The sequence below is a fragment of the Typopeltis vanoorti genome, chromosome 18 (genome assembly GCF_054136105.1).
Source record: "Typopeltis vanoorti isolate ZY-2024b chromosome 18, IOZ_Tvanoo_1.0, whole genome shotgun sequence".
NCBI lineage: Eukaryota > Metazoa > Arthropoda > Arachnida > Uropygi > Thelyphonidae > Typopeltis > Typopeltis vanoorti.
In genome coordinates, this window is record NC_143566.1 from 78,313,928 (window position 1) to 78,339,692 (window position 25,765).

At 34.1% G+C, this 25,765-nt stretch overlaps 1 protein-coding gene across 1 annotated transcript in view; it reads left to right on the plus strand.

The window, feature by feature from the left end:
* PIG-T (phosphatidylinositol glycan anchor biosynthesis class T) overlaps positions 1–25,765 on the plus strand; it is a 179,442-nt gene that overhangs the window by 138,805 nt on the left and 14,872 nt on the right. The window contains exons 8-10 of the mRNA XM_090408085.1: positions 6,781–6,936; positions 16,066–16,312; positions 23,596–23,757. Coding sequence (XP_090264211.1) covers positions 6,781–6,936; positions 16,066–16,312; positions 23,596–23,757 — 565 coding nt within the window. The remainder of the gene's footprint in view (positions 1–6,780; positions 6,937–16,065; positions 16,313–23,595; positions 23,758–25,765) is intronic.

Sequence of the window (25,765 nt, forward strand, 5' to 3'; positions counted from 1 at the left end):
AGACTATGTAATATATTTCTCAACAAATAGTGCAATTAGAGACAACTGATGGTACTAACTAATGAATCACATCTCCCATCCCACAGAAACTGCTGTATAGACTCAAGGAAAACCATATGTTGCACCGGCAACATAGGTTTTGCTTGACACTTTACTCGAATATAGCTCGCATCTTTTTCCCAAAATTAAAGCCAAAAAATCGTGGTGCATGATATATGCGAGGATTTTTTGGAAATTAAAGTTTCCGAAAGTGACTTGATAAAAGTAATTGTTATCCGATTTCAGAGAGAAAAAAATATATATAGTGAATGTATTTCAGATATTATGGAAATTGGTTGAAGAGAATTAGCATTTCAACTCATTTGGCAGCTTGCTTTTTCTTTGGGTCGTTCAATCTTTTGTTAATACCTCATCAATCATATGCACCTCTTCATAGCTGCTCTTTCTCTACTGGCCTATCATAGTGCACAGCTTTCACTTCTCATTAGTCATTTGTGAACGTAATGAAGGATTGTTCATTACATATCTCAAGTCTTGTAAATTACTGGTAATTTTTGCTTGACATAATGGGAAAGAAGATGGCGCTATTTGGGTAGATAACTTTGACGTTGCACACAAGGAAATCGCTCTCAAGGCCAGAAGACATTATGGCAAATAGGAGCTTCTTGGTGAGCCATACCCATTTTCGGTTTTTTTCTCTCTGAAATCGGATAACAATTACTTTTATCATGTCACTTTCGGAAAAACTTTAATTTCCAAAAAATCCCCGCATATATCATGCACCATGATTTTTTGGCTTTAATTTTAGGGAAAAAATGCGAGTTATATTCGAGTAAATATGGTAATTTTTTTTAGCTTTCAAATTCTTAAGTATGGATCATTGGTTAAAGACTGGATTTATAAAATGTACAAAAGAGAGCAATATAGCAGATATAGAAATAAGCAATTTCACTCCTTTCATTGATGATAAATTATTTATATTAAAAATAATTTTTTTTTGTTTTGTTTAAATGTACATCTAAATTCAAATAAAACAGACATTTATAATGGAATCTATTTTTATTTATTTATTTCTTTATTATTATTATTATTATTATTTTGATAAGGTACTTGGTAATAATGAAAATTTAAGAAGGGGGTACACAGATATCTGAAGTTTGAGAAACACTAGTCTCTCCAAATATTTAGTCTGAAACACAAGCATATATTACGCTGTTCATTTTCTTAAATTCTGCTTCGAATTTGGATAGACAAAACAGCATGATATGCACTTCTTACATTTTTTTCAGTGTCATTTCAATTTTGAACGTGAAACTTATTGAGTTTATTGTGTATTCTGTGTTTAAGTGACTTTGGACAATGTTTGACTTTGATTTTAATTGTATACTTATTTTTGGATTTTTGATAGACAAATAAAATTTTTAAGATAAGTAGTTTATAAATTATAAGCATATTATCAGAGGCGCATTTTGCTAAAATGCCAAAATCACTCATTGGGCAGCATACTTTACGTTTACATTGTCCTCAATAATTATAGTTTACCTTTAATTATCAAATTTTCAAATTATTGTATAAATTAATTATTTATAGTAAAAATCCATAGAAGGCAACTGTTTTAAATCGAATTTTTTAAATAAGATTTTATTGTTTTAAAACACTTAAAAATAATAAATAAATTAACTCAAAATTAATAATTAATATTATTTAAATTAAGGGGATATTAAATCCCACATTGTTTTAAAACCGAATAAGAAACTCAGAGAGTTTCATGCCGTATATAGTAAACTATAAAAATATCGGCGAATACTAGCGTGAGCCAATGCAAGTTGTCCTAGTACGTAGTACAATACTAGGCAACTCGTTGCAAAGGTAAGTAAAGTTCTGATAATAATTAATAGAAAAAAAAAAGAATAATTTATCAATACGAAATTCATTGTCATTTAGATGAGTAATTTGAAAGAGAAAAAGTTATCAGGAGCTGCTTTTCTCAAAAGGAAGAGCAAGTAAAGAAAGAAACAAGCGATATAAGGAGATTTGGAATTTTAATGAGAGACACCAAAGAGAATGAGTTTTCAACAGAACCAACACCAAAAGTTATAAAATTTTCAACACCAGCCGTTGGAGCAGCTTCTACATCCTCATCCACCAATACCAACGATTCCCCCACATCAGCCACTGATACTGATGTAACAACCATTTGTGGTGATTCCATAACAATTGATGATTCCAAAAATGAGGTAAACGATGATAGCAACAAACAGGAATTATGAACAGATGATCCAATTAATAATCAAGATTATTTTATTGAAACTGATTCATACTACTGGCCATAGAAATTTGATGACAGAACTAGAATTGAACTTATAAAAAAAAAGTCCTATTCAAGTGAAATTAAATAAATATCCTTTGAATGATCAAGGCAGAAAATTTTCGAATAATTATCAATGAATGCTTAAAAATTCTGAAAATATCAAATGATCATGGCTTCTATATTCCAGGAAAAATAATGCTGTTTACTGTTTCTGCTGCAAAATTTTTAATCTTGTTTCATCAGAGCAAAAAGGCCTTACATCGAAAAGCTGTTTCGATGATTGGGAAAATATCAACAGAAAACTTCAAATGCATGAAACTTCACATTCCCATATTTGTTGTTTTTCTGAGTGGAAGGAATTGACAGTCCGGTTAAAATTTAAATCTGACGATTGATGCAGACCAACAAAGAATTTTGGGCAATGAAACACAACGCTGGAAAGCAGTTTTAATACGATTATTAGCAATAATCCGTTGCATTTCAGCACAAAATCTTGCACTTCGGAAATCATCCTCTACGATTTATACTCCTAACACAAGAAATTTTCTAAAAATTGTAGAACTTTTCACATTGTTCAATGAAGTTATGAAGCAACATCTTGACTATAACCAAAAACAAACAATAATATTGTCAAGTTCATTATTTGGGTCCTGAAATACAAAATCAATTAATTAAAATTATGACAGAGAAAATAATAAGTGATATTAAGAAAGCCAAATACTCTTCCATTATTATAGACTGCACACCAGATGCCAGTCAAACACTGTCTGGCATCTGGACAAATGATTATAATCAGTGGTGAGCTATAAGGGGCTCGCGTGAGCTCTTTGTTAAATTTGTGAGCACCTTGTTCTTGTTTACTTTTTTTATGTTTTCAAAAAAAAAAAAATGTTTGAAACATATTAAGCGACAAACTCATACGGTGGCCTAACAAAAATTAGTCTATTTGGCAGTGCATAGATTATTTGGAATTATTGTTTCAATTCCTCTATAACGAATGCACCCGAGTTTGAAAATAAAATAAGCACATGCGCTATCTTTACCCTTCTCCATTCTGGTAGCCAATCGTATGGTAAAACCAGTAGCCAATCAAATGTTTCATAAAAGATTATAAAAGATTTCATTCTTATTATATTTTGATAGTTAAAAATGATTTTCTTATGTAAGGTAAATTAACACAGTTGAATGTGTGCAAATATTTTATGTTTCGATCACAAAATATTTGTTTAAAAATGATAGTCTTTAGAGGTTGATTGTCCTCTCATACTTTTTGATTGGAATTTGTACACAAGCAGTATTAATAAAAGTTTTTGTATGAAATACAGCTTTTTTTTTTTTTTTTTTTTTTTTTGCTCGACGATGTGAACCCTTTGTTAAAATTTCCATAGCTCACCACTGGTTATAATAAGATACGTTTGCTCAGAAACAGGGAAAATATGTGAAAAATTCATGGGGTTTTTTTGGAAATTCATGATAAAACAGAACTTGGGTTGACTGATAAAATTATAAAAGAATTAGAACAATTGAATATCAATATAGAAGACATGCGCGGCCAGAGTTACGATAATGATGCTAACATGAAGGAAGAAGAGAAAGGTGTACAAACTCACATTTTAAATATAAATCCCCACACATTTTATGTCTCACATAGTGCTCATTCTCTCAATCTTGTTGTTAATGATTGCAGCTGAAAGCACAGTTGATACTGTATCATTTTTGGAATAATTCAACTTTTTTTCTGGATCGACGAACAGGTGGGAGGTTCTTTTGAAACACCTACCAAACATGACAATAAAATGTGTGTCTGATACTCGATGAGAAGCTCAAATTGCAGTAATTAAACCAATTCGATTTCAATTCTGCGAAATTCATGATGCACTCATGGAAATATACGAAAATCCTCAATTGACAGGTTCAACCAGAAATGAAACAAAATGCACTGCTCATGCCCTTGTTGAAAAAGCACTTCATTCAAATTTATTTGCAGCATAATTATTTGGTATGACAATCTATCATTAATAAACCCAGTGAGTAAAATGTTGCAAAGTGTAAATTTAAATGTTGGTCATGCCTTAGAACAGTTTGACACCACCCTGAAATTTTCAACCGATTATAGGAAAAACGGATTTCAACAAATGAAAAGAACTGCAGCTGGAATTGCAAAAAAACTTGATGAACCGCTGGAATTTCCTCATGTAAGAATAATAAGAAAAAGAAAAATGTTTTTCTATGAGAGCCACGATGAGCCTTAAGCGACCCCAGAAAAACTTTTTGAAGTTAATGTTTTTAATATCTTAATTGATACAACTATAAATAGCTTACAAAATAGATTTGAACAGCTGAGATCACACAGTGATTTATTTGAATTTTTATATAATATAAATTATTTACATAAATGGAGTTCGGACAAAATATTAAAACATTTTATAGACTTGGAAATTGCTATGAGCAGCGGCAAAACATCTGATGTAGATGCAATAGATTTATTTGAAGAAGTAAAAATTCTCTCAAAAATAATACAAGAGAAAAGTGGTGCTCACCAAATTTTATCATATATATATATATATATATATATATATATAACCAGAATCTTGTAGAAATTTATCCCAACGTAACCACCACCCTAAGGATATTGTTAACAATTCCTGTTAGCGTAGCAAGTGCGGAAAGAAGTTTTTCCAAGCTTAAACTCATTAAAAATTATTTGCGAACAGCAATGACTCAAGAAAGATTGGTTGATCTAGCAATAATATCGATAGAGGTGGATATAGCTCATAATTTAAATTTAGAAGAGCTAGTAAACAGTTTTATTGTGCGGTATCTCCAAAGAGTAAATATTTAATTAATATTATAATGTAATTGTCTTTTAATTAAAAAAAATAGCAATTAGAGATTTTCTTATATTTTTGTCTTATAATCCATCAAGGGCGATATTTAACTGTTTGCCTCAGGGTTCAATATAATCTGGTAACGGCCCTGGTATACAATGTGATATTACCTTCTCAAGTAATATCACATTGTTAATATCCTTAACTTGCAGATTTTTATCATTTCACTGCTTCAAACTACCTCCTTAGCTTGTCATAATCACCTAAATTGTAATTCCACATATACTCCTTCCTGGCTGAAAATTTCACATTATGCAACTTCTCAAGTCAAGAGTGCATGACCACAGAGTTCGTTTCCCACTCTGAGGCAGAAATGTAGTCGCCTTGGTCATGAACAGATCTTCTGATCCTGTGACCAGATTCAACACTTTCATATCTCCAGTCCATCATATGATACTTCCAGTAATTATCCTTCAGTAGGTGTATGAATTCCATTTCATTCCTACCATGTAATCTTTCCTCCTTCTAATCTGTCTCCATAGTTGAAGTACCCCATAATAATTACTCGACCTGCACTCATTGTAGTAATTTGCTCATGCATGTGTTTCCACGTCATCCCTGGAACCCCCCCCCATTCTAGTGTATAGCAGCAATCAACTGTATATTTTGTCCTGATGGCCTCAATCTCACACCAGATTGCCTCAAAAGAACTGCCAACTATCTGCCAATCTCCTATGTTTTGGGGCTGTAGTTTAATTGCTATCATCAGTAGTATCCCTCCTCCATCCTATCTTCTCTATCCCACTCCCAAAAATACTAAATCTTTCATATTCTCTCCCTTTAACTACATCATCTGCTGTTAGCCAAGTCTTACTAATGCCTATAACATTTGATGAGGCTACACTAACTAACTTGAATCTATGGTTTCCCTGTGTAGAAATTATAGCATCATCCCTTTAGTCCCCCAACTACCTTTACATCCTGAATTGACCACTCGTTCCTAGATCTATGTTTTGGTTATTCTCATACTCATTCATTTCATGGATATATGCACACATACTCACCTGCATCCACCCTAATTGCTTTAGTTTTTCTGACTTTGCACTTCCCACACTCTCAGTGAACAAAGCTTTCTATAGACACCTAACTCTAAGTCCATTTAAATGTAGTTCATCAGCATTATATAAATCCTTCCATCTGTGAAATTCAGACCATAGATCCACAAAATACCTTATTTCTTCTGCATAACTTATCTATTGATTCATTTGCTATCAGTGCCCTCTGATCAGTTGACCTTTATTAGTGTGGCAGGAGACCCTAATCTTCACCCACTCCCCTTCCTGCTCTTCTTTTTGCTTCTTCCAGTAACTCTTCACATCCTTCCTCAAGCAACTTGAATTTGAACTTAGTTTTCTTTCCTAGGAAAATAATTCATATTTATATGTTGTTTTAAAATTATAGAAACAAATTGAAGAAATAAATAATGTTCTTTAAAATGTTGCTTTTGAAATGAAAGCGTTCCAATTGTATCTATATAATTTTGCAAACTAAACCTTTGAAGTAAACTGAGTGTAAATTTGTAGTCCATTTTGTTTATGTCAATTAGGTAGCTAAATATTTTTATATTTTTTATTTAATAAGGTTATGGACAAGAAAGAGGCGAAATTTCTTGCAATATATATAACAATCATCTATCAAAACCTCAAACAATTATATATATGGAGATTGTGCCATGGTTTTTAAGACTTTACTCTCATACCTTGCAAATCTTTAGTGCTGGGAAAAGGATTATTCCAGGTAATTTAAAATTATTTTAGAAATTAGCAATTAAAGAAATTTTTAATCTTTCAATTAAGTATTATTCGTTTATTCTGCATGTAACATGCCTGTTTTATTATCTTCATAATTCATATAGTAGTGATTAAAAGAAGTTATTAAGTAATCAGAATATTCTTTAGAAATTACAGAAGACATATTGCTAATCTGGTTAGCAGAGTGGTTAGCGTATTTACTTTCCGACCAGCAGACTGTGGATTTTAATCCCTCTGTAGGCATGAATGTTTGTGATTGTCTTTTGGTTATAGATCAATTTTGTCACTTGGTATAGATTGCCACCCCATTTATTGGAGACCTGATGAAACTTGAAAAAGTTTCCTGTTTAATCTCTAAAGCAGGCTTTTTGAAGTATGTAAAAAAATAATACAAAAATACAATACAAATACAAAATATATAAAAAAAAGTAAATAAATAAAGTATAAAATTAATCTGCTAATCCACTACTACATGTTCTTCCCCAAAGGAGTAAGCAAGGTCATTTAGACCTGATTAACTTTTGAAGACTAGTAGGCAGCTAGCCTCCATCCTCAGCCAATCACAGCATAGCTGGCCAAAGACTATCATTGATTTTAATTTACACCTGGGGAGAAAAGTATGACAGACAACTGCCACTACATCATGGCAGTTGCTCCCTAAACTATATATTATTGTCTGAAATAATGTAACTTCTGTGGTTGATTTTCTTGAGTTTACAGATTTTTTGGATTTTCTGGAACAAGTTGAAGAAAGCTTAAAATAATTTCTCTAGTTGTAAACTAGAATCGAACTGAGAACGATCTTTCTTCAGGCAGCCTGTGTTATGGATGCTAGAATTAATTAAAAATAGAAAAAATTCTTAGTCTGCTCATTGTACTAATGTATCACAAGCTTCAACCTTTCATTAATGAGAGCCACATAAAAAGCAATGTACAGAACAATGTGTCTTTTCATGATAGAAACATCAGAGTAAGTTGTATATTATTTGAATATCATGATCATCAATTTTCTGACATGTGCTCAAGGGGTGTTCAGGTTACTATGACAGCACTACATGATTAAGTTGAGATTACTATTAATCTCCATCAACAATTTTCCTCCAAATCAGTCTATTACTTGTGAGAAAACTCCAATATTATCATATCTAACATTTAATGCTTCCAAGGCACTTCTGCCTGAATCAATCCCCCTAGACCCTCTGGTTCTCTTTCCTGCCACCTTGGCATCATACCTGTTTTGCTAACCTTTCTTTACCCATTCTATTTAAGTGGCCTACCACCTTACAGTAGCTCTGCTGACACATTCTTCAATGCTAATAATGTCAAGTTCTTTTCTAATATCTTCACATTAGATCAAAAGGGAGTGTACCAATGACATCAATGGCAGAATCGTATTAACAATGCTAATACGATTCTGCCATTGGTACACTCCTCTAATTTTTCTCAGAATCCTCATGTCTTTGGCCTCTAGTCTTTAAGTGCTTTATTTCTAACCCAACTCTCAGACCCATAACTTAAACCTGGTTGAAACACTGTCTTTTGCTAGTTTGGTGTTTTGGTTAATTTTTCTCTTATTCCATATAAATTTATTCAACTGGCTACCCACCATACCAGTTTTGCTTATTCTGTTGTCTATTACTTGAATATATATTCAGATAAAATACACATGACTTAAAATGGTATGGTGGGTAGCCAGCTGAATAAATTATTGAAATTTTTTTTTATTATTATTATAATTTCATTTAATGTTTCACAGTGATCACCATTCATTTTGATGAACTCCCAGTACTTAATAATGGCCTAAAGTTTGCTGTGGCACCTAGGACAGTTAACATATTGGATTTTATATACCATACCGAAAGAAGTATAAGATAGCTGTTAAAATATGTTTAGAAACTTATGACATTTTAAATAATACTAAAGCAATAATTAACAATCTCACCAGCTGTGAAATCTTTAAAAGTAAGTCAGGATATCATGATTACTATAGCCAATAAAGGCAGTACCACAGTTATTTTAAACTGGGCAACTTACCTTGAAAAAATGAATCAGTCTTAGACAACAACACCTATCAACTTGTGAAATATACTCTACTAATCAGATTAAAAAGAAAACAGTAGAAATTACTACACACACTTCCTAGCCTGCAGACACAGTTACACAGTTAAAAATTACTTTGATACTACACTTGTTCCCCAAGAATTTACAATGTGCCTAAGATTCATAAGAAGAATATACTGCTTCAGTCAATAGTTGAGGGTAGCGACAGCCCCAGTTATCATCTAGGCAAGAAACTAGTGTCAACAGTCAAGGAGTTGGTAGGTCAACACACAGCACTCTATAAACAAAATTAAAAACATCACATTTGATAAAATTGATTTATTAGTTCAGTTTTGACATTATCTGCTCTTTTCACAACTGTCCCAATCAATAATACAATTCTTTTATAGGAAAAATTTTCACCTGATATCAAGGATGCTCTTTACCCATGTACTATGTTCTGGTTATTTTGTGTCGGAAAATACTTTTTACCTGCAAAAAGAAGGCACAGTCATGGGCTTGCTTATCCTTCCTAACTTTTATATGGAAGCCTTTAAGCAGTGTACTTTAGAATCCTTTACTTTAATACCCAAAGTCCAGTTTAGGTATGATGATGATGTTTTTGCTATCTGTCCCCATGACCACCAGACTTCAGACACCCTCTTCAGTTATCTAAACAAACAACACAAACACATACAATTCACAATTGAGATTGAAAATCAGAACACACTTCCATTTCTAGATACACTTGTCACACACCTTCCTTCTGGTAGTTTTTCCTTCACGGTTTACTGTAAGCCTACACATATTGGCCAATGTATACACATAAGCTCTCACCACCACTACCCAAAATAAAAACTAAGTGTCATTAAGACACTAAAAAATAGGGCTTTAAAGATTTGCTCTGATGAGCAAGCACTTAGAATTGGTTAAAAATTATCAGCAATACTTTCCTAAAAAAATGGCTACAACAAAATTACTATCAACGGAATTCTTCACAAGACTGCACCTAATAAATAATAAATAAACTGGATTACATTAAAACTGTAGCCATTTCATACATTAAAGGGATATCAGATAAAATAAAGAGCATCCTACACAAATACAACTTAATGCCATCTTTAAACTTCCTTTAAAATTAAAGAACTTATTCAACTCCTCTAAAAATCCCCTTCCTTTCCTGGAGTATACCATATTCAGTGCACCTGTAACTTGTGTTATAAAAGCAAGAGAAGACAGAGAGGTCTTGAATGTTGAGCATTATCAACAGTGGAGAAGAACTAAGATTTTTTATCAAGAAAACAGGCAAAGCTGTGTTTTGGAAGCAGTAAGGTGAATAGTTTGTTGTTGCCCCATTGCAAGATGGTGTGGAGATTGATGTTTAGGGCACTTATCATAGATAATCTTGAAGTTTGAGATATTTGAGCACCACAAGGTTTATCATATGAGTAGGATGAGTGGAGAGTGTGCCATCATCATCAGCTGAACTGTGAATACGGTGCAAGGTCAGTGAGAGAAGATCATTTATGGAAGAGAGTGAAATAAAAGAGTCCTGAGAAACACCTGCATTAACAGAAAAAGCTAGAGAGAGAGAAAGTGAACACCTTTCACCATTCATATAGTTTACAGCCTGAGAGAAAACTGGAAGCCAATTGCAAAGGGAGGAAGGCAGGCCATAAGATAACCATCTGTTGAGAAGTCTCCTTGATGCCATATGCTGTCAGATGCCTTGAAAATGTCAATTGCAAACAGCACAGATTTCTCCAAACTTTTCCATGGCATGTATCGAGAGGTGGGTGATATAGGCCAGGAGACCTGCTATGGATCTTGATTCGTAAAATTCACATTAGTGGTTATTGATTAGTTGACACTTCACCAAATGTCAGTAGTTGGATGGTAGATTCTTATCACTTTTGTTTTTGGAATTGGTTGTATATGGGCTTGCTTCCATGCTGTAGGATAGATGCCAGCTAAGTACATTATAGTGTGTAGATGATAAAGAACAAATGTTGGTTCAGGAGCACAACTGGTGGGTTTCCATTAGGAACAGAAGCCTTTATGGTATCCAGGTTGTTCAGTATTCTTCTGTATATCTTTCTGGTGGAAAGCTAAAGGAGGTGGATGACTATGGGTCATGCAACAATGTTCCAAGTAAAGAATGAGGTGATTTGCCTTCATGCCTACTTGCTATGTAGGAATTGGATGAGAAGGTCAGCCTTATCTTTAGTTGATGTTACAATGCTACCTTTTAAGTGATTAAGAGTAGCACAATGAACAAATGTTATGCCCATTGGCTTTTTGCATTTAGCCTTATCAAAGTTGGACTTGGCCCTTTTAATGATGGATTTACAAGTATTGTGAACTTCACTGTAGGTTAGTAATGAACCTGATAAAACTGATTAAGAAAAGATCCACAGTGTTGGGCATATGGAGAGAATTGTCAGGGATTCTGGTTGGGAAATGAGTGATTTGTTTTAATTGTTACTTACAGTAAATAGCTCTGCTTTGCTTTCAGCTTGGTTAGTAGAATTCAAAAAAGAGAGTCAGTTTGAGTTGTGGACATTAAAGTTGCCAAGAAGATGACTTTGACTAAGTCATTCAAAAATAACTTAGGGAATTTGGATTATATGAAAACTTGCTGCATGGATTAAATCAGTTTGAATGATTTTTCAGAATTAGGGTACAGTAAAGACAGAAGATGAATGAGCCATGATGAAATGGAAATTTTAAGTAAGAGAAAGTCAAAAAAGGAAGATTCACAACTAGGCATCCTCTGGCAAGGAATTTGGATCTCACAAAAGCATAAGTACTACTCTTGTGGTGAAAAGATGTAGTTTGGACAGTTATGATATGTTGTGGTTGTTGCAAAAGATTTGTTGTTTAGTGATGAGATCTGGTTTTGTGGATGTCTGTAGGTGATGATGCACATCATTTAGGTGTTTTTTTTTTCATTTTTTTTTTTATGGGGAACTCATCCACAAGAGGTTGGGAAAGCTATGGTATACTAGTATTGTGGATGGGCAATGATGTGTATACCTTCTTCTTATTGTGCTATCTTCTATCGAAGGTCAGCGACCATCTTGGTGAACAAACTGCGGTCTTGTGCTAATCTGAGCAGTTGTGCACTGCTCTTTCGTGTCCACGTCTTGATGTTGTCAAACCATGATATTCTTTTTCTTCCTCTAGTTCCTTTGCCATCAATTCTTCCTACCAAAATAGTTTGTAGAAGTTGGTATTTGCTGTTTCTCATGATGTGGCCAAGATATGATGTTTTTCGTTTCTTGATTATTTGTACAAGATGTTTAGCTTTGCCAATCGATTTTAAGACCTCTTCATTGGTAATTTTTTCTGTCCATGATATCTTTAGCATTCTTTTGTATAGCCACATCTCAAAGGCTTCGATTTTCTTGATGGTTGTCGCCTTCAATGTCCATGTTTCAACTCCATAGAGCAGAATAGACCACACGTAACATTTCAGCATTTGGCATCTGACTTCCATGTTTAGGTCTTTATTGCAGAATAGTGTTCTCATTTTCATGAAGGACTGCCATGCAACTTCAATCCTTGTCTTTATATCTATTTCTGGATCCCACCGTTCATTAAGCCAACAACCAAGATATTTATATCTTGACACTTGATCAATATTTTTCCCATTGAGTGTCAGTTTCATCGATGAGGCTGGATGTTTGCTGATGATCATGTATTTTGTCTTGTTGATGTTTATATTTATTCCCATTCTTTGGCTTTCTATGTGTACTCTGTCAATGAGTTTTTGGAGATCCATAATGTTATCTGCAATTAGCACGGTGTCATCTGCATATCGTAGGTTGTTAACAATCTTTCCATTTATTGTGATTCCCTCTGGACATTCTTCCAATGCTTTTTTAAAGATTACCTCTGTGTATATGTTGAACAGGAGTGGTGAGAGTACACATCCTTGTCTCACTCCTCTTTTGATGTTAATATCACTGGTGGTAATGTTGTCTAATTGAACGGTAGCTGACTGATTCCAATACAAATTTGTTATTAGTCTTATGTCTTGTTCGTCTAGCCTTGTTTGTTGAAGGACTTCTATTAAGTTAGTGTGTCTCACTTTGTCGAATGCTTTTTCAAAATCTATGAAACACATAAAGACAGATTTCTGTTTTTCTCTGCATTTTTGTATCAATATTTGGGTACAGAAAAGGGCCTCTCTAGTACCAAAACCATTCCAAAAGCCGAATTGTGTTTCACTTAGAGTTTCTTCACTTTTTCTATAAATGCGATTCTGAATTACTTTCAAAAATATTTTTAATGTTTGGCTCATTAGACTAATAAGTCGGAAGTCACCACAGGAATTCGATTTGGGTTTCTTTGGGATAGTGATAAATGTAGATTTGAGCCAATCTGATGGAAATTCATCACTTTCATATATTTCATTAAATAGTTTTTCAAGAAGTTTGATGTTATCTGGTTCTATTAATTTTAAAAATTCTGTTTGCACACCATCTGGTCCACTGGCTTTTCCTGTTTTACTTGTTCGTATAGCATTCTTTATTTCGCATTTCATGATTGCTGGTCCTTGAATGTTATCTTTTATATTTATAGGCTTCTGTCTAGTATCATTGAAAAGTTCTGTTACATGTTTTATCCAAATCTGTGCTTTATTCTCTTCTTCTAGAACTATTTTTCCATTTTCGTCTCTTAGAGACACTATTTGCTTTTTCCTCAGTTTTCCGGAAATTTCGTTGATTTTCTTATACAGATTGAAATTATCATGTTTCTTCTGAAGCAGTTCAATTTCAGTACATAAATTTTTCATCCAATTTCCCTTGGCTTCTTTTATTTTTTTCTTGATGATGTTATGTGTTTCTGTATACCTGGCTAGGTCTTTGTTTTTGTACATTCTTCTTGTATCAATAAGAGAAAGAATCTCAACTGTCATCCATTCCTGTTGTTTTATATTATTCACATAACCTACTTCTTCAATACTTGTTGTTACGATGGCATTCTTTAAGCTATTCCAAAGAGATTCCACACTTTTATTTTCTTCTATGTTAATCTGTTGTAATCGCAGGTTAAGCTGTGTCTTGGCACTTTTATTTATGTTCGGGTCTTTCAGTTTTTCTACATCAATTTTCTTTTTCTTCTTTTGTGATTTTTTAGCTGATTTTAATCTAAGACGTACTTCTGCAACTATGGGATTGTGGTCTGATGAGATATCTGCTCCAGGGTAACTCTTTGCACTCTTTATACTTCTGTGGAATCTTTTATTTATCAGTATATAATCAATTTGATTTCGGACAATGTTATGTTGGTTATCTTGAGGCGATTTCCAAGTGTACAGTCTTCTGGGTGGAAGTTTAAACCAGGTATTTGCTATTGTTAGATCTTCTTCCTGACAGAACTGGACTAGGCGATCTCCTCTGTCATTTCTGGTGCCTAAGCCATGTTCGCCAACAATTTCTCCATCACCCCCTCTTCCTACTTTTGCATTGAAGTCACCCATCACTATGTCACTATGTTTATATCATGTTTCTTTGTTAGGTTTTTAATCTCTTTTAGGTGTTCATAAAACTCTTCAACATCTTCTTCACTTTTGTCAGCTGTGGGTGCATAAGCTTGGATGATATTTATGTTAACGGGGTTTCCCTTAAGTTGTAACAGCATTATCCTTTCAGAAAATGGAATCCAATTTAGTACTGATTTATTGATTTCTTCATCTACTATTACAGCTACCCCATGTCGATGTTTGTTCTCATCATTCCCAGAGTAATACATTGTTGTATTATCTTGTTGACACTTTCCAGATCCTGGCCATCTTGTCTCGCAAATTCCCAAAATCCGGATGCCCAGCCTCTTCATTTCTCTTGTGGCATTTCTTAATTTGCCAGCTTCATACAGAGTTCTGACATTCCAAGTTGCAATTTTAAAAGTGGACACCATTTTGAGCCCGGAGATTCTTCGCACCCCTGTCCCATTTAAGGGACGCCGGGAACTTGGGGCCAATTGTAAGGGTTTGCTCACCATGGTGGTTGTTCTGGAGATAAGGCAGAGCAGTAGTTTCTCCATTTGCTTTCTGCTCCGCAGTATTACAGACATACACAATATAATCATATTGCCATCTGCAAATCTCTGATCACAAGCTTTTCCGTCAACATTTGGCTTCAACCTTGTGTCAGTACTGACAATGCTGCTTCCCAATGTCAGGGGCAGTGACCCCAGCAGGTACTTATTTAATGGCGGCACTACTCGCCATGTCACCGAGTTGTCATTGGGCTTTTTGAGGTTTTAAGTGAGACAGAGTTGCCACTTCTGCTCCCCCACGCCCTGATAGCTCAGTCGCTGTTGGTCCATGGCTGCTTATTAGCCAGATTGCTCTGCTTATATCGCAGCTAGCCTCCATATCTGAAGGCTGTTCCCCGATCCGCCACCTGGGGACGCACCCGGTAGTAGTCAGCTCTGCCATGGGATGTGTATACCACAAATGTTAATAAAGTGAATGTGGAAGAATTTTAAAAAAAAAAAAACGATTTTTAAGGTTTTAATTTTTGGTGGAATTTTTTTGAGGATAATTTGTTATTTAAGTACTGTAACTGCCTTACAGAGAACACCTAGTCTCCATGCTCCTTTATGACTTCAACCTTCAAGATGCATTATATAAACACCTTCACACTAGTGAAGGTGTATAATGCACCTTCATCAGTCGTGAAGATACTTCATGCACAGACTTTGTTTGCTTACACTTGGTTAAAGGATTAAACCAAAAATGTAATTGCTTGGGATCTTTAATTTATAGTATAACTAAGTGAGAAAACTTGTAACATTTCATTGCAGACTTTCTTTGATTCCTACAGGTGTTGCTATGTATAGTGACCATGCTCATATCAATTTCAACAATAATAATAATATTTATTTTAGTTATAGCTTATTATATTCACAAATGTGTAAACCGTATTTCATCATTAGACTACGATGCATCAAGTTAACAAATGGAGTTTTATGTTTGTTTGTGATGATCAACACTGTGCATGTAAATGTTTATTAAGTTTTCTTACCTTTATTTAATAATTTTTCTTTTCTTTTTTATTTTTAGAATACCAGTTTTACCAACCTGCCAGAGACAGAGAAAGGCCACACCTTTTGGAGATGATAATTACACTTCCACCACACTCAGTTGTTCACATCAAAGTAGAATTTGAAAGAGCATTTCTTAAATGGACTGAATATCCTCCTGATGCTAATCATGGCTTTTATGCAGGATCATCAGTTATTACTGCAGTTATAGATTCAGATAAGAACTTTACATATATTCCATCTCATGATTTCACTATGCAATCAAGGTTTGTTGTAACATATTGTAATCACTTTGTTTTAGTTAAGCTTTTGAACATAACATTACTTTTTTTTTTTTTTTTTTTTCACAAACTGTTTATGCCAAAGTTTTCTATCTTCTTTACATATTAGTTCCAAGTACCTATTATGGGTATGGAACTTAACTTTTATAACTCTAATTTTGGTAACGGTGGATAGGGTGGTTAATCTTATTTCCATAGGTTGCTCTACATGTCATTCTGTGTTCATAATAGGGCTTCACAGTATAAACAACACAAGAAGAAAATAATTTATTTATTTATTGCATTTAATAATATTTGGTTAGATTTCCCACTGGCATTCTCAGAGCATATGCACAAAGTTAAAAATGCATTTAACACGTAGCACTCATTATTAACTTCAGAAACATCTTGGTATGACAGGACTGAATTGAGAAGTAGCACCAAGATTGCAAATGAGTCAATGAGAAGATTGTGCAGGAGGAATGGTGTGCACTTTATAGAGTGAATTTGATGAATGAAAGAACTTGCATGTGTCTGATGGACTGCGTTTCAATGATTTTGGAGATAAATGTTTGGAGAGAGTGTTGTTGTTCAGTGAGAGGTTGAATTACAAACTCAGGGAAACTAGAACTGTTGCATCGGGGGGGGGGATTGTATTATTGCATAATCATTTCTGTGTACAGAAATCATTATACAATAGTGAATGCAGTTTCACAGATTTCAAATCTAAACGGGTTGATAATGATATTACTCGAGGGTTAGCTGGGGATCCAAGGGAATGTTGATATGTATGTACATTAATGTTGAAAAGTATCAGAAATATGGGAGAGGCATTTTTTGCATTAGTCAGCTCGACTTGGCTAAAAATTGTACGCATCAGGGATACCTGGTTAACAAAAAATGATATAGTTACAGACAACTCCACAAAAATCCAGTCACCCACTCACCACAGGCAAGTTATCAGAGACAAGCGGCAAGTGAATTTTCATCCTCATTCTGACAGCTTTCAAAATATATTACCCCATTTTCTTCACATAATTTACACATTTCACATTTCATTTTAAAACATCTCATTCACTATCAAGTTATTTGATCATGGAAGCCTCCAATGGTTGTAATAAAGAATATTTATTTTCAATGAGGAGATAATATCTTATGTAATTAATTTAATAAGTTAATTCCTTCATAGACTGTTTGTGCATGCTTAAAGTTAATTTGCAAGAAGATACTGCCACAGTTGGCTTCGGATAATTATATACGTGAACATTTTTACAAGATGAAAAGGCTTTTTTTTAATAGTGTTGTTTAAAAAAAAAAAATTGTCTTGCAAAGATCAGTTAGAGACTGAATCACGTTATGGACATGACATCATGAAAAGTTAGTCTGGCTCCATAACCATTTTTGGTTGTTTTCATACACGTCATTATTTATCTTTCCTATTGAATTATTTTATGTGAATGTTTTATAAATTCACCTTCATTATCAACAAATGACAAGGAAATGCAAATTACGCTTTGGTTTTGTGAAATAGTGCAAAACTAAAGGCAAAAGTATGGGACCAGAAAATATTAAAAACACAGGAGGAAATAGTTCTTTTGTGTCATCAACAAAAAACAATTAATACGTTCATTCTAAGACAAATAGCCCAAAGAACTTGAGTGTAGTGGGCTACAAAGGCTAAGTCGCATTTTGCAATGTATAAAAAATATCCCAGATCTGCTGAGAGAAACTCTAGATTAATACAAGATTTTTGAAGCTTATTAAAATTGGAGTCAATTTTGGCTTCATGATATGTTCAATTTTCTCAAAAAATACTGTGACATAGACTTCACCAGATCTCACCTGGGTAATAAACCTTTAGCTACTTATCCAAGAATGATGAATTCTAAAATATTTAAACATGTGTAGTGCCTTTTTAATATAGCCTATTATAAAACTCAATAAACTATATAACTTTAATAATTTCATAGTCACAATAGCAGAATAGCATCAAAATGCCATGAAATATAAAGAATTTCTGTCAGTTATTGTTGATGTCATGAAACAAAAATTATTTAAGGAAATTAAAGACTCCAGTAGTGAGTCTTCTACTTCATGCCCTTATAGATATTTCAAATTAAGGGAAACTTGTTCATTATTAAGATGCATAGATGAAGATTTGATTAGACATTTGTTTACAAAATTTCTCTTCAAAACTCATTTGCACTGTACTTTGATATTTAAACCACTTCATTTCATTACACACATGTGCACATACATAAAGACATGTTAGTAGCAAATCCTAGTAAGAAATATCTTCCAAAGCTAATTATATATAATATTCCTACTGAAATGATGCAAACAATGCAATTGACTCTATATGTTTACAGAAACGAAGGGCTCTTCAGTGGGAATACAAAGACTACACAGAAATTCATCATGGCAAATAAAAGAATGAACAAGAGAAACCTAATTATGGAAACTCAGTATACATTTTTTTCCAAAGGATCAGAAAGAATGAGAGCTGCAATATTAAGTTCTCAGTACAGCAACTAGGACCTGGTATTTATTGAAATCATATGCTGCAGAATCAAAACTTTTGCTGCAAGTATGTATCTAGACTATCATAGTGACATAAAATACAACTTAGAAAAATTGGGCAACATTGTGGATTTTACCATTAAACATGGCCTAATTCTTGCAATGGATAGCAATGCCCATTGTGTTTTATGATTTAATGAGAGCACAAACAACAAAGGTATAAAACTGGAAGAGTTTTTACATGAAATTCCCTATACATACTAAATGATGACAGTAATACCCATCGTTTGAAAATACCGGAGAAAGTAGCTATTTTACCCTGGATTTCTGAATGGAGCTGTGAGGAAGAAGAAAGTTGTTCTGATCATCGCAAACAATCATTTAAATGGAATACACCAGTCAAACCAATGCAGTAACTTTAAGTACATCACAAAAAAATCCAGCATTCGCATTGAAAGGACAATTTGTACACCTAATCTCAGAGCATCACTTCGCTGTCACCAATGAACATCATCTTAACCTAGACAAGAACTTAGTTATCTGAACATCAGCATGAGCCAATATAGAATTCCTTGCTTGTGCACTTCCATCATATCTGAAAAAATCCTGCTACAAACACTCATTTACCCAAGAATACCCAAGAAGCTGAACATCAATGGCAGAAAATCAGTACCTTGATGGAATGATGAACTAACAGTCTTCAGGAAATGTGTAAACACACTCAGACGCCTATCAAAGAACCTGCAACAATCGGGATTTAAGACAGAGTAGACGACAGAACTATTATAAAGCCAAATACAGCTATCAGTCCAAAATTAAATGTAAAAACAGAATCATGGAAAAAATTCTGTACTGTTTCAGCTGCATCGAATCCTTAGAACAAGAATAAAGCAACACCCATATTATCAGCTATTAAAAAACAGAAGACACTTTCACTAAAAACTTAGCAGCATCTGCATTATGATAAGTTTATTCCTGATGACAACGAAACAACAGATGAAAAAATTCACAAAACATGCAGACAAAGAATTGAAACAGATATAAATACTCCTAATGATGATCAAATTACATCTGATGAAATCGAATCAATATTAAGATTAATGGATCCCGGAGAGAATGAGATAACTAGTGACATACTCTTGAGAACGTTTCTCGAATTCCCTGAATTCATAATAACAATTTACAATGAATGCCTCAAGAAAAGATGATTTTCTTTATTATGAAAACACTAAAATTATACCCATAATCAAACCAGGAAAAGAAGCATCTGATGAAATTAGCAAATACAGTCCAATTAGTCTCATAAATGTCATTATTAAGGTACTTGAAAAAATTTATGATATACTGAATAATGTACTTTGTGCAGTATTCCAAGAGACCTATTAAGTCACTATCAACAGGCATTTAGACCTCAATCAAGCACTGAGATCTAAATGCATGCTATAGAGGTTAAAAAGTTCACCGATGGTCTACAGCAGAAAAAAGGACACACTACTCATCTCACTTAATGTTTTTTGTTATATATATACACACACACCTATATATTGATTCTATGCATGAGAGGTTGAAGAACCTATAAGCACATGAGTGCCATGTGTGGGATGTAGATAAGGACTGAGAAGTTTATTGGTTTTTTTGAAGAGTTGCAAGTTGTGGTTTGGGAATACTTCTTGAGGAAGGCTGTTCCAGAGGACAGAAGTAGACAATAAAAGAGGATGAATAGAATTAGATTCAGTGTGTTCACAGTTGCACAGTAAAGGGATGCTGGGCAGCTGCAGCTCATGTATTAACAGGCACAACAGAAAGTGGAGGAATAATGGTCGCCAATTCATTGGAGTAGTGACCGTGGAAATACCTTTAGAATAGACACAGTGCTTGTGGGAAAGAGACTGAAGGAAGATGTGGATGCCATGCATCAGCAGGTTAGCACAATAAGTGCAGACCAAGCAATTATTATGAGAAACTTTATCTATGAAAATGTAGATTGGAGGGAGGAAAGGGACATGGCAATGGAAGTGGAATTTATACAGTTGCCAAGCATGCTAGATCTAGTAATAGCATCAGAATAATCATGGTATACACTCTGCATCCAATTAGGGAAAGTGACCATGCAATCTTGTTCTGGGAGGTTGCTAAACATGTGGAATTCTCTGTCAACAAAGTTTATGTTGAACTATAAAGCTGGTAATTATGACAAACTTAGGAGGCATCTCAGAGCAGTGCTATAGCTTGAGAGGCTACTGCATACATGTGATCAGGAAGATCAGCCATTTGGGGAGTCAAGTGGATGAGTAGGATAAGAGCTATAGAAAAAGAAAACATGTTAAAAAAAAAGGTGATCAGCATACTCATGAGCAGTACAAGATGCAAGCAAGAAAGGTGACTAGTATAGCGAGGAAGGCCATATCAGATTACAAGAGAAAATTAGCTAAGCAGGCTAAAGTAAATCCAAAAGAGTTTTTGTTATGTAGCAAGTAAGAGGGAGGATGACTTTAATCATTGCTAATGGTAAGAATGTGACAGAAATCAAAAGAAATAGTTGAGTTGCTGGGTAATCACTTTGCAGATTTGTATCATCTTGGTGGAGATTTTGAAGTTCCTAATGTGACATTGGCAAATGTAGTAATTAAGGTAAATGAACTGTAGGTTTTCAGCATATTGAAAAATATCAACATCAGTACAGCAGTAGGAGTGGATCATATGTCCCCTCCCATGTGCTTCAAGAATGTGCAAGAGAACTGGCAGTGTTTCTAATGTAGTTAAATGTAAATATCAGCTCTGCGGGATTTCAAGAGAGTGTAAAGAGGATAAGATAGTTCCATTACATAAAGGCAACTCAAAGACAAAAATAGCAGATCTCAAGAGTGGTGATTAAATTATTGGAAAAAGTTGTTAAAAGTGTGTTACTGCAGTGGGTGGATAGATATATGATACTCTTTGGTGTGCAGCATATCCTTGTAAATGGTAGGTCCTGCCTTAGTAGTTTACTCACATTTTATAATAGAATGACAGCAGATTTAGGTAAGGAAAATAGCTAAACCATGATGCTACTAGACTTTACAAATGCATATGACATTCCATGCATATGAAAAAATATTGCATAAGTTGAAACAAATGGGAATGGATTTGAAGAGGGTAGCATGAATAGAGGTAGTGGCTGAGAACTATTTCTTTCAGTATAAAACTGCAAACAAAGATGTCAAATAGACACTATGTTTTTATTTCAACTAGTTTCATGAAATACTTTGTTTCACTTCATCAGGAAATAACATGGGTAAACCAAGAACTTCTGTTTTTCCAAAAAATGGCAAAAACAGAACATTAATTTTTTTTTTAAATTCTATTTCTCCAAAATGATCAGAATTACAAAAAAAAAAAAAATAAAAAAACACAAAGGAGCAGTGATTCTTTCATATATATATATATATATAATCAACTACAGATAAAATAGCAAGATTACTTCACTAACAAAAGTAATCTTGCTAAAAGTCATCTTCTACCCACTCAACAAAATCTCTAAACATCTGAAACCTCCTAAACCTCCACTTCCACCACTCAAATAACCAGGTGTCTACAAGATCATTTGCAATTCTGGTACACTACATAGGACAGACTATCAGATCTGGTGAGGTATGCTGATCAGAACACTTCAAGGATGTTGAGAATGAAAGAAAGCACAAATCAGTCCTGGCAGCACATACAATGGAAACAAGTAGAATGGCAACTAACTGAAATGTTCTACATTGATTACCATTTTTACTCAAGAGCATTCAAAGAATCAGCTGAAATGATGAAGCTTCCTCTGCAGGTAAGGAAAATAAGAAAAAAAAACATTTTTTTAAAAATAAGAAATGTAACAAAAACCAGAGGATGATTTTACATTAAATCTGGTCTTCCTTAATCCATCACAACACACTTGTATCTACTAGCAGTATGTCACAGCAACCCATGAACCAGCAGCCAGCATAATAGCAAATGCATACTTTTCATTGTTTAAAAAAACATTTTTCACTAGAAATGTTAAGTGTTATTACTGCTTTCTAGTTTGTAATTTATTCATGTTATTTTCTGATGAAGTTAAAGTGTTTCATGAAACTAGTCGAAATGAAAGCAGTTTCTGTTTGACATTTTTGTTCGTGATTTTATACCAGAAGAAATTCGAGATGGGTCTGAAAAGTTCTGATAAACACCTAGAACAAAAATGATATTAAAGCAACTGACATAACCATAAGAAAGAACATACTGGTAGCAGAATTATGAAGATAACATATGTTCTTATATCCTCATATATTCTTTCTTGTGGTTATATCAGTTGCTTTAATATCATTTTTTTTTCTAGGTGTTTATCAGAACTTTCCAGACTCCTCCCCCTGCTCTCGTAGTTCTAAAATACTAATATTTCTTATTCCAAACAAAAGTACAGTTTTAGAAGTCTTTATTTTATTTTATTTCTTTTTTCCATCATTAATTTTTTATAAAGTAATAATTATTACAATCCTTTCTTTTAGTGTTACACAGTGATCAGCATTCATTTCAGAAAAATTATGGAGGCTACAACCATGTTAGAAATAATTTTTAATTTCCTGATGTTTTGGCCTTCATATTAGGATCATCATGAATATGATTACTTTAATATGTGACCTGTCATGAGTATAATTTAATGTACAGACTTTACACTACATATACTTGAATATAATATGGATGAACAGAAGAATATACTACTAAACTAAAGAAAAAATTTTCCAGAGTTCATTTTATTTTACTTTCAGAAATGCTAAACCTCAGAAAGGCTATTTTTTAAGGCTTCATACTGAAATATTACTGGTTTCTCTGCCAACACCGGACTTCAGTATGCCCTATAATGTTATATGTTTGGCTTGTGCAGTTGTTACCTTAGCATTTGGACCTATTCATAACATCACCACAAAAAGGTAAGTAGTGAATTTGCTGATTGAAGTTCAAGTGATGATACCTTTAAATATATATATATATATATATATATATATATATATACACTGAACAACAAATTACACAATAACTACAGTAATTATCTTTAACGAAATGAAAGTACAGATGCTCATCATCATCAAATTCCTGATATGCACCCTCAATAAGTATACATACATAGATTTCTTGTGGGTTGGATTTGGACTGCATCTAGGGTAGCCTAGAACAGGTCCGTCAGTGTGCCCTTAAAACTCTTCAGTGGGCAGTCCTGGATTATACGATTGTTGGTCGACGGTCTTTTGATCAGCACCACAGTCACATGTTGGGATTGATGCAAGCCCCACTTGTACATCATGGTAGCATATCTGGCATGGCCTGTCTCCTCAGGCAGTTGAGGGTACTGCATTGTTATCTGGGTAGGTCAAAGCCAGGGGCCTCTGTTGTGGGGTCTGTAATGAGGTGTCCATTTTTTATTGTTGAAGTAAGCCAGCGACTCTTCCATTCAGTTTCAGTGATAATTCTCATGGTATTGTTAAGTTGCACATCGACCTTGCTGACATGATGACTCGAATACCACACTGGAGTACAGTATTCTGCACAAGAGTACAAAATACACCAGAGCAGCAGATTTTAAAGTGTTGGCTCCTGTCCCCAGTCCGAACACACAAGCTTCCTGATGATATTCATAGTTTTTAGCTTTTGGCAGACATTTTCCAGGTGTTTCCTGAAGGTTAAAGAATGATCTAAGATAACTCTGAGATATTTTGGGTGGGTTTGTGCTTCAAAGTTTCTCTTTTGAATGAAACCTTCAGCCGTTTATCAGCTTGATGATGTTCAAGTGAAATGTGCAAACTTCAGTTTTAGAGGGATTTGGGCAAAATGCCATTTGGTGTAATAGTTGTACAGAACTTCAAGGTTAGAACTGAGCACAGCCTCAACCTCTTTCAGGTGTTTAGTCTGCATATGCGAACTTTTGGGAAAAGGTTTGTTGCATGTCACTAATGTATAAATTAAAGAGTAGCAAAGCTGGCACAGAGCCCTATGGTAGTCCATTTTTTTAGTACTTTACAGGGACTACTTTTACTTCAGTTGTACCTTGAATTTGCGCTTTGATGTCATGCGTTTTGGATGTTAATCATCTTGGGTCTTGTATTACAGTTGCAAATTTCAATATGAGTCCATTCACCCAAATTGTATCGTATGCAGTGGACAGATCTAAAGATGCTGCTGAGGTTTTTTAAGGCCTTTTTGAAAACCAGCTTCTATATGTGTAGTAAGGGAAAGTACTTGGTCGCAGCACTGCAAGAGTCGCTGAATCTGACTTGTTCATATGGTACTATGGCATTAATCAATGGGTAAATTTGATTATAGAGTAATCATTCAAAAGGTTTATAAGAAATACTTAGTAAAGATATTGGTCAATGGTTTTTGTTGCATCAGTAGGCTCTTTTCCAGGTTTTAGGGTGGCTATAACTGTGCTCCTCAGGAATTCCTTTGGGATGTTCCCGCTTTCTAGAGTTTTACAGAAAAACTGCAAAAGCCACTTACGAGCATTACTTCCAAGATGTTTAATGAACTCAGGGTATATACCGTCCAGGCCAACTTTTGTTATTTTTCAGTGATTTAATTGCTTGAATCAGTTCATTTTCAGTGAATGGCATTGAGAGATGGTTATTTTGTTTGACACTTCTGTAAACACGGATATATTTGGTCCTAATTTCTTAGGATGCACTAATCTTTACGTTGTTAGGTAAATAATCCAAGATGTTGCTGGGTTCTAGTTGCTATGTCTTTAGGAGTGATCTCCTTGACTTTCTGCTTAGAAACTGATGCAGTTCCGAGTTTTCAGAGCAAGGCCCAAGCCTTGTGGCTAGAGTGGGTGAAGTCTAAATTTTCGGTTGATTTTCCAAAATTGGTGTCGTTGTTGATTAAGCATTTTTAAAATTCTTTTTCCAATTTCAAGATCTGGATCTTTTTTGTATTTTTTGAATA